The sequence below is a fragment of the Vicugna pacos genome, chromosome 18 (genome assembly GCF_048564905.1).
Source record: "Vicugna pacos chromosome 18, VicPac4, whole genome shotgun sequence".
In the NCBI taxonomy this organism is placed as follows: domain Eukaryota; kingdom Metazoa; phylum Chordata; class Mammalia; order Artiodactyla; family Camelidae; genus Vicugna; species Vicugna pacos.
Window position 1 is genome coordinate 26,707,800 of NC_133004.1, and position 16,761 is coordinate 26,724,560.

A 16,761-nucleotide genomic window follows, 5' to 3' on the forward strand; every position below is an offset into this window, starting at 1 on the left:
GCACAAACAACAAAGAAAAATAGAGAAATTGGACTTCTTCAAAATTAAAAATTTTGCGCATCAAAGGACACCATCAAGAGAGTGAAAAGACAGCTTACATAATGGGAGAAAATATTTGCAAATCCTATGTCTGATAAGGGGCTAGTATCCCGGGTATACAGTGAATTCTTAAAATTCAATAGTAAAAAGACAAACAACTCAATTTCATAAAGGGCAAGGAACTTAAACAGACATTTCTCCAAAGAAGACATACCAACTGGCCAACAAGCATATGAAAAGATGCTCAGTGTCATAGTTATTAGGGAAATGCAAATCAAAAAAGCAGTGAGATACCATTTCATACCCCATAGGATGGCTGTGATAATAATTTTTAAAGTGGAAAATAACACGTGTTGGCAAGGATGTGGGGAAATTAGAACCCTCATATATTGCTGGTGGGAATATAAAATGACGCAGCCACTGTGACAAACAATTGGTGGTTTCTCAAGAAGCTATCCATAAAATTACCATATGATCTAGCAATTCCACTCCTAGGTATATACCGTAAAAAAAAAAAAAAAAGGAAAATAAGTGCTCAAACAAAAACTCATACACAGATATTCATAGCAGCTCTATTCACAATAACCAAAAGGTAGAAACAACTCAAATGTCCATCAACTGATGAATGAATAAACAAAATGTGGTATGACTATGCCACATTCAGGAAAGAAGCACTGAGACATGTTAAAATGTGGATGAATCTTGAAGATATTATATGCTAAGTGGAAGAACCCAGACGCAAAAAGCTACTTGTTATATGAAATGTTCAGAATAGGCAAATCTGCAGAGATAGGATCTACAGGCTAAGAAGACACCGTGGAGACAAAGTAGACTCCTGGACGCTGGGGGCTGGGGGAAGGGAGAACAGTGAGTGATCGCTTAATGCGGTGCAGTTTCCTTTAAGGGGATGCAAATTGTCTGGAACTAGATAGCGGGGATGGTTGCACAACATTGTAAATGTATCGATGCTACTTAAGTGTACATTTTAAATTGGTTAAAATAGTAGATTTTGTTATGTGCATTGTACCATAATTTTTTTTTAATTGGGGTGATTGGTGACTCTGATGAAAACCCAGTGGGAGGGAAGGGCAACAAGTCTCCCCAGAGTCAAACTACTCCAAGAGAAGGAAGCGGGAGACTCTCTACAGATGAGGGAGGAGCGAAAGGGGATGGCGGTGGTTCTGGGGCTGTGAGGTGGTTGATGGTGAAACTCAACTCAGTCTAGCTCTTTTGGGGACTGTGTTTGTGTCGTGGGGAGGTGGGTGTGTGGCTGACTCTAAAAAGTTGAGTTCAAAGTTGAATTGCAGTGATCACAGCAGGAAGCTTGGATCCCAGTAACCAGAGTAGGAAGTCAGAAGACCCAGTGGTGTCCCGGAAAAGCAGGAGGTAGGCCCTGGCTTGGTGGCATCACTTGGATCAGCAGAGCTGGGGGCAGCTGGCCCCTGCAGACAAGCCTGTGTTCTCCCATTTGCATTCTCCCTGGGCCCCCCTTTACTCACTTTCCCTAAATACTGGGTCCTGCAGGTACATGAGCGTTCCATTCTGCTTCAGTTCGTCCTGCGTCTCTCCCAGCGGCTGGGACATCAGTTCCTGACTGTCAGCCCAGCCTGTCTGGGTTGTGGCTTCAAGAAGACGAGGGCAAGCAGGTCACCATTTTGGGCACCGATGACCCCTGGATAGACAGGACCACGCCTAGGAAGGGATACGCTGATCTGAGTGTGCAATGTGTGATACTTGCCTCACCCCGCAATTCCACATCCTAATTCCAGTATAGGTAGCTCTTCCCCAGAGTGTAAAGCTACTCCTCATTTGAAATGAGTAGAGCCCATTAAACAAGGAACCCCCCCACCCAAGTGGCTGTGTTTAGTAGTTCATCCAAAGAGCTGAGCCAGGAGACCATTCTCCTGAGGACGTGTTTCTCATGATGGCTCACAGCGTGCTTTGGGACTTTAACTTCTCTTTCAAAATATATATAAAATATGAAGGTCACTCACTTCCAGTGCTGGAACCGCCCTGTGAGGAGCATCTCCCCCGGGAAGTGGAGAAGGAGGGGAGGAAGCAGGAAGGGGAGCGTGTGAGCAGCTGTGGTGTTTCTGTGTCTCTACTGCTTTTTCGCCTTAGAGTCCCAGGTCACCCAGGACTGGGTCACCCATCTGCATCTTTGCGCAAGCTGGTGTGTCTCCCCAGAACACCATTGCCCTCCACCAGCCTCCTCTCTATGGCCGACTACAGTTCTTCCTTCCACACTCAGCCCAGAGGCCATCTGGGCTGTTTGCTGACCTCTCCAGGCTGAGCTCCAGGCCCCCTCTGTTCCCGTGTCCTCACGGACATCCTTACTCTTACCACACCTTGGTGGCCTTGCTCCTGTGTACTCTGTGTCTCCTCCTTGACTCTTAAGTCCCTCGAGGGAAGCTGGAACAGTCTACCTATGTTTGAATCCCAGCTCCACCATTTCCTAGCTCTGAGACTCAGCAAACCACTTAAGCTCACTTTCCTTATCTGTAAAATGGGGATAATCATTCCTGCCTGGTTTTGGTTTTTAACATTTGTAAAACACTTAAGCAATGCCCGGGACATAAGTGTTCAATAAATATGAGCCGTAGTAATAATTTAAAATAACTATTATTACAGTCACCATCAATTCTCTCTTAATTCCCAATGTCCAGTATGCAGTAGGCACTCAGTCAATCGAACGAAGCTGTGGTTAACATATCAACTCTGATTAATCTAGAACTCTGCTGTCCAGTACAACAGCTACCAGCTGTATGTGGCTATTGAGCACTTAAAATGTGTCTAGTGCAACTTGAGATGTGCTGTAAGTATAAAGTACACACCAGATGTTGAAGACTTAGTATGGAAAAAAAAAGTAAAGTACCTCATAAATAATATTTTACATTGATTACATGTTGAAGTGATATTATTTTGGACCTTTTAGGTTAAATAAAATATATTCTTAAAAATAATCTTGTTAGTTTATTTCACATTTTAAAATGAGACTGCACTAGAAATACCATATAATCTGGCAACTCTACTTCTGGGTACTTACCCTCAGAAAACAAAAACACTAATTCAGAAAGATATATACAGTCCTGTGTTCATGCAGCAGTAAATACAGTCGCCCAGACAGGGAACAATTGAAGTGTCCACTGATAGATGAATGAATAGAGAAGACGTGATACGTGTGGTATGTATACACACACAGGCAGACCTTGCTTTCTTGCACTTTGCAGATACTGTGTTTTTTTTTTTTTTTTTTTTTTACAAACTGAAGATCTGTGGCAACCTTGTGTGGATCAAGTCTAGTGGTGCCATTTCTCTAACAGCATTTGCTCACTTCATGTCTCTGTGCCATTCTCGGTCATTCTTGCAATATTTCAAACTTTTTTTTATTATTATATCTGTTATGGTAATTTGTGATCAGTGATCTTCGATGTTACTCCTGTAATTGTTTTTTTGTTTTGTATTTTTAAATTAAGATATGTACTTTTTTAGACGTGTTATTGCACACTTAATAGATTACGTATAGTGTAAACATAACTTTAAACTGGGAAACCAAAAAATTTGTGCTGCTTGCTTTATTTCAGTATTTTCTTTATTGCAGTGGTCTGGGACTGAACTCAAAGTATCTCCAGGGTATGCCAACACAATGGAATATTACTCTGCCATAAAAAAGAACGATATCTTGCCATTTATGACAACACAGATGGAGCTAAAGGGTATTATGCTGAGTGAAATAAGTCAGACAGCAAAAGACAAATACTGTATGATTTCACTTATATGTGGAATTAAAAAAAAACTAATGAAAAACAAAACAAAACAGAAACAGACTCAAAGACAGAACAAATTGGCGGTTGCCAGAGGGGAGATGAGTGGAGGAGATGGGCAAACATAGGTGAAGGGGATTAAGAGGTATGGACTTCCAGTTACAAAATAAATAAGTCATGGGGATACAATATGCAACAGAAGGAATAAAGTCAGTAATACTGTAATAATTTTGTATGGTGACAGATGGTTACTAGACTTATTGTGATCATTTCATAATTTTGTATATTTAAATGTCAAATTACTGTATTGTGCACCTGAAACTAACATAATGCTGTATGTCAATACTACTTAATAAATAAATAATTTAAAAAATAGTAAAACGAGATTGCAAGGAAATTTAAAATTACACGTGTAGTTACATCCCTATTGGACAGCACAGACCTAGAGTGTTCTCAGCCTACTATTAATTAATATAGCAAACCTTCATGCAACCTCATTCACTCTCAAATGTTACATAAACTTTAGGGGTAGAGATAATTCATTTAGAACAACCATTCATTTAGAATCAAAAGTACATCCAGGTGGTTCGTAAAGGATTTTCCTCACAGGGTTAACAAGCTAATGTGTAGAAGTATGTGGAAAGGGAACGAAAGCTTTGCGGGGATTTTCCAGGTTCGCTGTGATCCTGAGATCCAAGGATTGCGGCAATGGCAGAAGAAACTGCGCGAGGACAAGTACATCCGCCAGCGAGTCAACGCTTTCTGGGCCAAACAGGAACAAAAAGGTCAGTTGCTTGATTCACAGCCCTTAGTTTTTGCAGGAAAAGCTTGGCTCTTATCGCAGACTCGGGAAGAAGCCCTTGTGTCTGCATGGAACTCAATTTGGGTAGGGAGGTGGCGGCAGATGACGATTGTGCTCTGGAAGGTCAGAGGTGATGCGATGTAATTTGCATGGCCATTCCCCTCACCCAGGGACACGTTCAGTGTCAGGATACATGTCTGCGGGTCTTTTTTTTTTTTTTTAAAGATACAAGACATCAGGAATAACCCATCATTTTGGACACATGTGGTGGGTAGTTCTTCTAAGTTGTCGATTTTGTATCTGAACTTCAATGGCGCTTTATGCTGTCCTTTCCCCTTTTCTGAGAAATTAAACACACACACACATTAAAGTACTAAGAAGAACAGAACAAGCACCCATCACCTGTCACATGTCACCATTTTGTCCTATCTGCTTCCCTCCTTTTTTATTTTTAAACTTTATATTACTATGTATTTGTGGTAGGAAAATTAGAAAAGCAATAGTCAGGAAAGGGGGGAAAAATTAGAAGTCCCAGTACTGTTAATATTTTGGTGCACATCCTGCTGTACTGTTCCCAGTACAGAAAGATGCGATTAAATATGTATTCACATTTTATTAAAAATGGGTTTTTACATCGTTACATTCTGTTACATGTACATCTGTACATTCTGATGTATGACCTACCCTGACACGGAGCAAACTCAGAACGTCCTTCCAATCAGCTTCCAGAGAGAGGCAGCGTGGTATGGATTTAGCATCATTTATTTAGCCAACAACACAGGATGAGATTCATGATATATTATCAAATGGAAGGAAATTGCAGAACCGTTAAGTTTTCATCCGTATTAAAAATAGGCATATGGAAACAGATGTCTGCACAGCCTGGGAGAACACATTAATGGTAGTTACCTATAGGAATTTGGACTAGGGGAAATCTTGCACTGTTGGAATCTTTTAAATAATCACAGTACTTTACAATTATGAAAACCTATGGAAGAAAGATCAGACCTACCTTAGCTGGCTACAGGCCATGCATGCTCTCACCATCCATGCTCTTACCTCCCCATCCTCCCGTCCCTGCCCCCTTGACTAGGCTGCAGCCTCTCCCATCTCTTGTTCTGCGAACGCCTTCCTCGCTGCCGCCGCCAACGGGACTCTGCACTTTCTGTTTCTTTTCTGCCAAATCACCCTTCCTTGGCGGTTCTGTGGCCACTTCTTCTCATTTTCCAGGCCCTGGGGCATTGTCTCCTCAGAGGGGCCTTCCCCAGTTGCCCCACCTAAAGGGACCAGGAACCGGTATACTGAGCCATCTCAACATGGTGGAGTCTAAACAAGTTTTCTTTTCTCCCCAGAAACTGTCTTCAACCCTGTTCTGTCCAATCTCTCTCTCCAGTCCCTTCATGGCACACTGGGTGGATTTTATGTCTTTTAAGGATGTTCTGATTTCATAAATTTTGGCCCAGGTAAAAACCTCAATCTCAGATCCAGTTTAATGCTTACCCACCTGCCTCTGCTCTGCCTCAGTGGGGTTGGCGGTGGGGGAGAGAACTGTCTGTTTTCCCAACTCTGTCCTTTCCTCTTCCAAGCCCCTTGCTCCTTCTGTGGGTTTTGGGGGGGAAGTATAGAGATACCAGGGCATCCATCGTGACCCTCTCTTCGCTGCTGCTGTTTCTCTGGCAGAGGCTGCCTGGCCAGCATGTCCTGTGGGCAGGCATCCACGTGCTGCTCTCTGACTCCTGTATCTCGTATGAGTTCTTCCTCGGGGGAGACGGCAGGTGGCCCACCTCCCCTGCAGGGACCTGGCTCTGGCTCTCCCTCTTCCCCCACCACCCCAAGTCCCACCTCTGCTAGTCCACTCCCAGCCTTTTGCTCTTGGGGTCTCCTTACCCAATGGCTAGCCCTGCTGAGGGGGGAGCAGGACAACAGAAAGATAGTTTATGTCACCTCCCAGGGTCCACTTGACCCAGAGGAAGCCAATGGTGGACATGCAGACTTCTCCAGCGCCCTCTTTTCTCCACCCCAGCACGTCTCCCCAGCTCACACTGAACCTGCCCAGAGAGGCACAGGAGGGTGAAGTGTATGCACATCTGCCCTAAAGGAGATGCCCAGCCAGATAATGAGACACCCCCAGCCTTCCTGAGTTGTTCTCTTGGGTGCTCCCTTCCTTGTCTTAGGGCTTGGGTGGGGGAAGCACCCACTCTTGGCTAAGAGAGGCGAGAAAAGCACAGCACTCTCCTTCAGGCCAGCAGCTCTCAACCTTGTTGGACTGTGAATCATTAAGAAATAGCTTTATGTCACAATCCAGTACATATGAATCTACAGATGGTTTCATATATACATAAATAAAACAAAAGCTTAAAGAAAAAATTGACTTATATGGAATGCTCTTTGGCATTTTCTATTCTATTGAGTTTTTTATTTTTTTAACGCAGGACATGATTCAGTAAATTGATTTCGTGGCCCACTAATGTCTCTTTACTCGTGGTTTGAAGCGTACTGCATTGGTTCACTCCTGCCCGGCTGGTGCAATTTCTTCTCGCCCTTTCCTTCCCATGGTCATCCACTTAGGTGGTGGCTGGGCCCCTTCTTCATAAACGGCGATTCTCAGTGTTGGCTGCACATTTGGATCCCCTCAGGAGCTTTCTGAAAATACCAATGCTATTGACTTAAAATCCTAGAAGCAATGAGCATTTGTAGTACCCAGATCTTGGTTCCTAAGCACCTCTCATTCTAAATGGAATTAGGATTTTTATTTTTTGAGAAACGGTCCATTCCAGGGCTGGGGCAAGGAGAGTAGAAAATGAGCGCAGAACAGGTTATGCCAGAAAAATGATGGCCACGTGGGGAAAGAAAACAGGCTGCAGCTTGAAGGAAGCCTCACTGGGCAAATCGGGGACAATTTAAGTGTCAAAAGTAACAGTGACGGTAATGAATTGTAACTCACTGACTAAAATGAAAATCTAAATGTTCCTATAGATATAAAATAAAGAAACAAACAAATGTGGGGGAAGAGGAAGCTTTTCCTTACGTTCGAGTGCCAACTCATATATTTAGGAGGTATAATGAAATTAGCAAGTCACCATTTTGTAGCCATATTAGTAAATAACTGAATCAGGCAAGAACCATCAGTAGACACTAAACTATTGATCACTCAGTTTCACCTTCACAAGCTTGATGAGGAATACGATTTTTATAGTCTCAAAGTATCGCTCCATGAATTGGTCATTAACACAAGGGGGAAAATAGTAATTTTGCGTTAGGGAAACCTGGCAGACCCACCTTAACCAAGTGCTGAAGATTAATATCACCAATAATGGGACAAAATGACATCACATACCCCCCAGTATGATACACTGAGAAAGACCCACGTCACATACACTTATGCATGAGTCCTGTCAAAAGTGCGTAACTTGAATCTAATCACGAGGAACCATCAGATAAACCCCAACGGAAGGACACGCTCCAAAAATAACTGATTTGGACTCATCCAAAATGCCAGTGTCAAGAAAGACAAAGATTAAAGGAGACCAAAGAGATGTAACGGCTAAATACAGTGTGTGATCTTAGACTGGATCCTGGATGGGGAAATATTCTATAAAAGATACTATTGAGACAATTAGCAAACTTTGAATATGGGCTTTATGTTAGATAATGGTACATAGCACTATCAAATTTCCTGATTTTGATCAATGTTCTCAGGCTGTATCAGAAACCTCCTAATTCTTAAGCTACATGCTGAAGGTTTCAGGGATCAAGGGATATGATCTGTAGCTTAATTTCAAATGACTCCGAAGAAGATAATGTGTAACACACATGCTCACATACGCATACACACGGAGAGAAAGTCATCATGTAAATACAATGAAGTCTAAATAATGGTGAATCTGAGTGTTTCGGACAATGATTACAACTTTTCTATAAATTCAAAATTGTATCAAAATTATAAGCTAAAAAAAAATTGCCAGTGCCGCATCTCCAGAAATTCCAACTTGATGGTTTGGGAACGGGCCCCAGGGATGCAAGTTAAGTTTCGCCAGTTGTAACGGTCAGCCCGAGCTGAGACCCTAAGGAGATGCCACGATCCCCAAATGGTTTGTGTTCTCTTTAAAGTGCAGACAGAGTCCTCTAGGCCTGCGTGTCCTCAACGAGAGGCAACAAGAGAAATCCTACTGATGCGTGATTGTACCTCCGTTATTTGCTTACTTGGCAGTTCTATGCCTGCCTCTCTGAAGCGTAAGCGCCGTGAGGACCAAGGCCTTGTCCTAGCACAGCGGCTGGCGCAGAGTGAGCACGGAACACATTCCGCTGGACGAATAAGCGAGCGCGTGAATGAATGAATGAATGGACAGAGTTCTGGGGCTTATCTGAGCCCGCCTGCGGACAGAGCCTGGTGCAGAGCCTGGGCTCATCAAATTGGCAGTTTCAGTGTCCCTTGCTAAGAGGCGGCTCCAGCTGGCACGGTTTGGAGGCTCCGCACAAGCCTCTGGTCCGTGCACAACTGCCGGTTCATTTCACTGCAACATTAGAAGACAATCAAGGCTGTAATCAGTTGAAAGGTCAGGGAGAGTGCAGCCTGCCTATTTATTTTTGCTGTTACGTAAGCTTTTGAGTTGATTTGCTGTGGGCTCCCTGATAGGTTTGGCATGCTCTGGAGCAGGGAGAGCAGCCGGGATTTGATGCGGTAATCCGGCCCGCGGCGGAGGGGGAGGGAACGCCTTCCTGACTCCAGCACCTGCTGCCCACGTCCCTTGCCGCCTTTCCTCCTTTCTCTTTCCAGGGCTCCAGAAGGTAGCAGTGCTTTCCAGACAAGATGAGAGTTTCAGTAAATGCCCCGAGGTGAACTCATGGGTAAATTTTCCATTTCCGGTGAGGCTGTGAAACAGCCCGGGAGGGAAAAAGCCAGTTCTAAACACCACCCCCAGATCTGTGGTCAGTTAAGAAGGAAGTCACGGCAGCACAGTGGGTGAAGGACTGGGTTCTGGAGTTGGCCAGACCTGCCCTTGGGATCCTTTTACTTTTATCTGTGTGACCCTGATCTAGTTAACTTCAGTTAGCCTCAGTATTCCCTTATGCAGAATGGGACTGATAATAGTCCTGTCTCATGCAGTTGTTAAAGGATTACCAGAGATGATCTTTAGAGCAAGTCCTGGCACATAGTTCCCATAAATGTTAGCTGTCATTATTAAAATATGCATGTGCTTCAAGCAATTTTGTATCAATTTCCTCCACTAGGCTCGAAGTTCCACGGGGTTCCACGTGGGGACTGTGTTGTCTTATCCATCATGGTGTCCTCACACTGAGCACAGAGCCTGGCACAGAGCAGGTGGTCTGTACGTATCTGGTGGACGGAGCTCTGGGTTTCGTTTTACAGATGAATAAGTAGAGGGCCAGGAAGGTCGAGGGCCTTGCTGAGGTCCCACAGCCAGTGCAGGAGCCACGGCTGGGGCCCAGGCAGCCCCTTTCTCTGCCTAGTGTTCTCCTATTCCCCAGGGAGAGACGCAGAGAGACAAGATACTCGCTTGGATTCTTCCGTGAGACCCAGACCTCTCAGGAATCCTCCTGAACATGACATATGGCTTCTCTGATTTCTCATGACCTGGGCTGTAGGTTCTTTCTCTCGGTGTTTGCACTGACTGTAGCCCCTGGGTAGGGGCTGAGTTGCCAGGAGCAGGGTACAACCTGCTGCCCATCGAGTGCCGTCGAACTTCTTGCCCCTTTCAGGTGTCACCGGGCTGAATCATTTTAAGTTGTGCACTAAGGAGTTACTTCCTGTTTTAAACCTTATGAATCTGGGTCATGAAGAGGTTTAGAAAACAGATCCCCCCACCAGCCAAGGGGACACCCTAGGGAGACCCCAAAGACTTCCGATGCAGCAATTTGAAACTGAATGTTAAGCACATGTAGTTCTCCTTTAGATTTGCAGTAAAGAAAAATAGTGGAGTGACTGCACATAAAAATGGTTTTTCACCTTCATCTAAGAAAACTACAAACTCATGTATGTACAAATCCAGCAAACAAATATAATATTTTATACATATATATATATTTATTTATTTATTTAGTGGATTCCATTTTATCCATATTGTACTCTGGTATTTATAGTATGAATAAATTTTGCCAAGTTCATTCCTTGTAGCAACGTTGATGCAGACAGGAGGTCTGAGGGAGAGGAGCATCAGCTGTCGGGTTAGAGCTGTGGTCATATATAGCCTGTCTCATGTTACACTTGAGTCAGGGGCGTCTCCCACACAGGATTTTCCTCTAGGACAGAAACGGTGTGAAGGCATCCTGAAGTCTCTATCCATCGGGACAGTTGCAGGAATTATTTTTAAAACGTGTGTAGCAAGAATTACGGCCAGTGTGATCCAAACTGAAAGAAGACGCCAAGTCATTTCTGAGATGTGGTCAAAAATCCCTTCTTGATTAATAGCATATTTTTAACTTCATATAGTTAATAATTGTCTTCAAATGTGCTTTGTGACGGAATATTCATGTTTTGTTTGGAAATACAGCATGAGTAGGGAGAACGAAGCCATAGAAATTATTCCTGTAGCCTCAAATTGTATTTATTATACATATGTCAGATTACAGGCTTCATATCTATGTGTTTATTCTGTATATTTGTGTAAATACTCTTTGAATGACTTTATCACTTCTTTCTGATATTTTAAAGAAAGGGGGGGAGACCAAAATAGATGGTTTACTTTTGTTTGCTTACCTCATTCCAAGAGCAGTTTGTAGTAGCTTACAGAAACACATTTAATATAACATTTTACAGTAAATGTAGTAGTTGGATTAAGGAAAAATTAAGAGTAGAGGAGAAAGGAAAGCCATTGAACGCAGTAAGCAAAATACTTACTCCAAGGCCTGTACTTGCTGGAGATTTCTTAGGGACAAAGCAAAGAGGGAAGTCAGGTCTGCTACATAATTTATAGTGTCTATAAAAAAAAAGACAAGCCAGGTGTTCCAGAAACACTGGGCCCTTCCCTAATACATTATGCACTGAGAATAATAACATCAAAAATGTTCCTACAAGAAGTAGAAATGTGGCTCTCAGCTTCCTAGAAGCCACAGCAATGAAGGAAATAGGATCATTACATTGTTTATTGTGTTCTGAAGATTTCAAAAGTTTCTTGGAAACACGCTTATTCCTGGAACTGCTTTTTCTCTCATAAAGAAGCCACTGTGACATAGTGAACAGCATCCTTTCCCTGAATATAACAGGTTTCTTAAAGTGGCATTTGCTTCCAGAGGGAAAAGATGAAAGCTAGGGGGCGGGGATAGGATAGAAACCAGAGAAGTTTCTCTTCCTGATTTTAAATCTAGTATTTAAAAACTTGATTGTAATGACACATCTTAACTATTAGGGTTGTGTTTTAAGGTTAGTCTTTTTTTTTTTTTTCTCTTTTTGCTGGAGGGACTAGGTAATTAGGCTTGTTTTTTTAACAGAGCTACTGGGAATTGAACCCAGGACCTTGTACATGCTAAGCATGTGCTCTACCACTGAGCTATACCCTCCCCGCCGTTAGTCTTAAAATAAGCACCTTATCTTGGCCACGCCATCTGCTCGTGACCTTACGATGCCTCTGGACTTAGTTCTTAGAGTAAAGAAGGATGTCTGTAACTGAGGAGTATTTATCAAGCATGCACGTGTACCAGGCACTGTACCAGGCACCATATATTTCTGTGTGGTCCTCATACCTGCTCTCCCAGAGAGAAGGTAGTATCCCCATTGTACAGATGAGGACACAGGGGCTGAGAGGATATATGACTCACACAGGTCACACAGCCAGGTGGGTCAGAGACCAGGGATTTGAACCCAGATCTGCCTGACGCCAGGGAACCTAGGGCCATCTCATGCCATGTTGTCCAGTTACTTCAGCTCTGTGTTCATAGGGCTCATTGGCCCACTGCAAAGCTTTGCATCAGGGTACCAGGACCCCCAGGCCAGACAGTGCCTCCCACCCTGCACGCTAGCGGAAATGACCACATGCTGCTGGAATAGGGGAGATTTTCGGGGAGGGGAGGCTGAGTCCCCAGTCCAAAGGCTGCAGGATCTGTAACCATGTTCCCAGGAGACATTTCCATTAGAGCAGGAAGCCAGGGGTGAGTGGAAGAAGATGAGGATGTTTTTCTCTCCCTCTGTCCAAATTCCCTGCCCACCTACAGAGAAGGAGCAGTGAACGGCTCGGCTACAAAAGACGGTGCCCAGGTGCAGAGACCACCTTAGCCTGTGGCTCAGGGGCTGGGTTCTGGCATTAACTGTGACCCTTTTTGACTAATAAGCATAATGTATCACCTAACAAAAAAGGGCAAATTTTCAGGGACTTACTTTCCAGAGACAACCACTGTTGAGTGTATCAGCTCAGAATTTCTTCATCTTGTCTATTCACATGCACATATATACACACATACATTAATAAACATGAAACATATATGGTATACTGTAACTTGCTTTTTTCTTCATTTGGCAACATATCGTTGACATCTTTTCATGCCATATATATATAGAGAGAGAGAGAGAGAAAGAGGGAGAGAGAGAGAGAGAGATCTATCTCATTATTTTTTGTGGTTCCATGAAAATGATAGATCTGTATCAGACTTTTTAAAAACCAATCCCAGTGAATGAATATTTGGTTTTTCATGATGAACAATGCTTCCACAGACATTTTTGGAGATACATTCTTACTTATAAAAGTATTTCTATAGAATGAATTCCTAGAAATGGAATTGCTGGGTCAAAGGATGTAAATATACTAAGTTTAGACAGTGATCACCGTACTGTCATCCAAAAACATTGCATTCAGTTTGTCACTTTGGGACTTTCGATGGGTGATGTAATCTTTGTGCTTCATTGTCCCCACTTGTAAAATGAGCATGCTTATGCCTCAGGAATAAATTCTAAATGAGGTCATTGCTTTGATATTACCATGGCTCTTTCAGAAGAAATATACTTTCTGTAAATCTAAGGTGTCATTTACATTTTAATTTTTTTCTCTCCTGTCTCCTCAAACCTTAGTTCCTTCTCTATTTCAACCTGCAAAAGAAATAAAAATTTGATTAAAAGAAATCTAGTGACTTCACGCCTTGATATTACTTTCATCAGTTCTATTCTGAAGACTCACCAGTGGGTGGTGATGTTAGGGTGACATCGACTTTCATATATTATCTTTTCATTTAAAATTTGCAAAAGTTTGCACAACTAGGACAGTCCTTCCATTGAAATGCTCAAGGACCCCCTACTATTCTACTAAAAAAGTAAAGTAAAAGACGATTTCCTTTATCAAAGGGTCCGCCCCCCAAATTCAAGTCCCCTAGTCTAAGTTTATGTAAATGGACACTTCCAGCCTCATTGGCTTCATTCCATTATCGTTGTTCAGAATTCTTTACAATTGTGTAGACGCAAAATGCTTTTGTAGATTCTAGATAAATCTACAAACTTCTGGAAGGCTCCTGGAGCCAGATTGGATGAATTTTATCATTTATCAAACTGTGGTAGCCTAGTTTAACCTCTCTGACTCAGTTTTGCATGGCAATAAAATGGAACACTATTATTAGTAACCACCCCGTAGTGTTTTGTGAGGATTAGATGAACTAGACTAGTGTATGGTTCATCTTACGCGATCAATAAATGGTAACTGTTAGTAGTCATATAAATGTTCACCATCTGGTTAATACATGTTGTTATTAAGAATACTGGCCTCGGGGTCGGACTGAACCGGGTCCTGCCTCCTACCATTGGTGGAGTCATAGGCAAGGCGCTCATCCTCTCAAAGCCCAGTTTTCTCGTCTGTTACATGGGGACAGTTAGGGCCCGTCGCAGAGGGCTCCTGTGAGGTTTTAGTAATATTTTTTTAAACTGTCAAGAAAAAGAAACCAAATATGTTCCAGGTAATACCTCCAGCAGTGGTTCTCAATCTTGGCTGCAGGTTAGCCTCCCCTGGGGGACATTTGTAAGGATGTGTCGGGCCAGAAGCCAGAGAAAGTGATTACATGGGTTTACCCTTAGTAGAGGATGTGCTGTAACTACATCAGCAAACCCTGATTGTGTGGATTAGCCACAGGATCCCAGTAACAGCTTTGGGTTCAGCATCTTCCTTTGTGAGGCTCTTCGCACTAATGCAGTTTCGCTTGGATTAAGATTCAGGGGCTCTGAGTTCCTAGCCCAGCTCTGCAGTTTACCAGCTAGATGGGCCCTGCTTTCTCCTTTGAAAAGTGGAAGGTGTGACCCAGGAAATCTCTCTAAAACAGGAAACCTGATAGGTGTTTGCTGTAGACTCTCCTGCCCTCCCGGCTGAAGAGTCTTATTGGTGAGCAAATCCAAAGCTTGGAAAGCTGTTGCTGTTGTCTTGGTGGTGATTGTTGGGTTTGGGAGTTTGGTCTCAAGCTTGAAGGCAAAGACAGTAGCTGGTGAACGTTCAGAGCCTTTGCTGGGGAGAGGGGGGCGAGACAGGTGAGGGCCGGAGAGTAACTGGGCAGGGGAGACGAGGGGAGGGTGGATTGGGTATTTGGCAGTTTAGAAGAATCGCGGAGGGGAAAGAGTGGGGATGTTTAGAGGCGGTTTCTGTTTGATCATGTATTTGAGGTGTGGAAAGCATAGATCCTGGATTGTGGGCCTTTCCTATCGCCACACGTGGGTCTGCCACACCCAGCGGTGACTTTCTAACAGAGGGAGGGCGATGGGGGGTTCTCCTGCTGTGGTGCCCAGCCTGCAGGATCGCGTTGCCCCTGCCCGAAGCTGCCGCGCCTTGATGTCTGCAAAGATCCGTGGCCCTCACGAAAGCACTAATCGAGCTTACCTCAGTGACCGAGTGCCTCCCACTCGCCTTAAACACACTCTTTCTAATTTTCACAGCAAATTGAATGAGCGTAAACTGTCATCACCCCCGTCTTTCAGGGGAGGAAACCGTCTCAGAGGTTAAGTCACTCGCTTTTGGTCACAGCTGCTTAGGAGCAAGGCTGAGGACATCTAGAACTTTCCACAATGTCATTCTGCCTTGCTGTCCTCACACCCTTCCCTTCAGCCAGGCCACGGATGGGCAGGCCGAGGGAGAGGTCTGGAATGCATGCTCTCAAAAGTGCAGCAGAAGTTCAATGCAGGAATGAAGGCCACACCATAAAAAGCAGTGAAGGACTGATCTGTGTGCCAACATGGGTGAGCCCTGAAAACTTTGAAAAGCGTGAAGACTTGCCAAGGACCCCATATTATATGATTCCATGTATGTGAAATGTCCAGAACAGACAGGTCTATGCAGATAGGAAGGAAGACTAGAGGGGGTGACGTCTAGAACATTGTAGGGATTCTTTCGGTGATGGTGACAATGCAAAACTGACTGTGGTAATGGGTGCGCCTGTCTGTGAATATACTAAAGACCATTGAATTGTGTACTTTAAATGAGTGAATTGTATGGTATGTGCATGATATCTTCCTAAAGTTGTTGCATAAATAAAAATAAAAATGAAGGCACAGACTACCTCTCACCCATTAGGATGGGTGCTATCAAAGAAAGAAAAGAACAAGTATTGGTAAGGATGTGGGAAAATTAGAACCGTTGTGCATTGTCCGTGGGAATGTAAAATGCTGCAGATAAAGTGGTTCCTTAAAAACTTTTTAAATGGAATTACTGTATGATCCAGCAACTCCACTTTGGGGTGTATACTAGAGAGCAGAGACTCGATGAGCTATTTGTACACACATGTTCTCAACAGCATTGTTCACAACCGCCAAAACGTGGAAGCAACCCAAGAGTCTATCAGTGGATGAGTAGGTAGGAAGGCTGTGGCATGTCTGCACCGTGGAATATCATTCTGCCTTAAGGGGGACGTTCTGACATGTGCCTTAATGGGAATGACCCTTGAGGACATTATGCTAAGTGAAACAAGCCAGTCGCAAAAGGACAGGTAGTGTCCAATTCCACTTAAATGAGATACTTGGAAGAGTAAAATTCACCCAGACAGAAAGTAGGATAGTGGTTGTCACGGGCTGGGAGGAGCGAGGAACAGGGAGTTTAATGGACACAAGGTTTCAGTTTTGCAAGATGAAAAGAGTTCTAAAGATGAACGTGGTGGTGGGTGCACAACGTGACTGTCCTTCATACCGCTGACCTGTACACTTTAAAATTGTGAAGGTGGTAAATTTTATGTTACATGGCTTTT

At 43.6% G+C, this 16,761-nt stretch overlaps 1 protein-coding gene across 7 annotated transcripts in view; it reads left to right on the forward strand.

The window, feature by feature from the left end:
* The window catches only part of IQCK (IQ motif containing K), a 110,186-nt gene that overhangs the window by 73,438 nt on the left and 19,987 nt on the right, over positions 1 to 16,761 (forward strand). For all 7 annotated transcript variants that reach the window (XR_012061146.1, XR_012061147.1, XM_072942695.1 and 4 more), the window contains exon 8: positions 4,477 to 4,588. Coding sequence is in view for 5 of the 7 variants with exons in the window: in XM_072942695.1 (XP_072798796.1) it covers positions 4,477 to 4,588 (112 nt within the window). In the remaining 2 variants the exon portion in view is untranslated. The remainder of the gene's footprint in view (positions 1 to 4,476; positions 4,589 to 16,761) is intronic.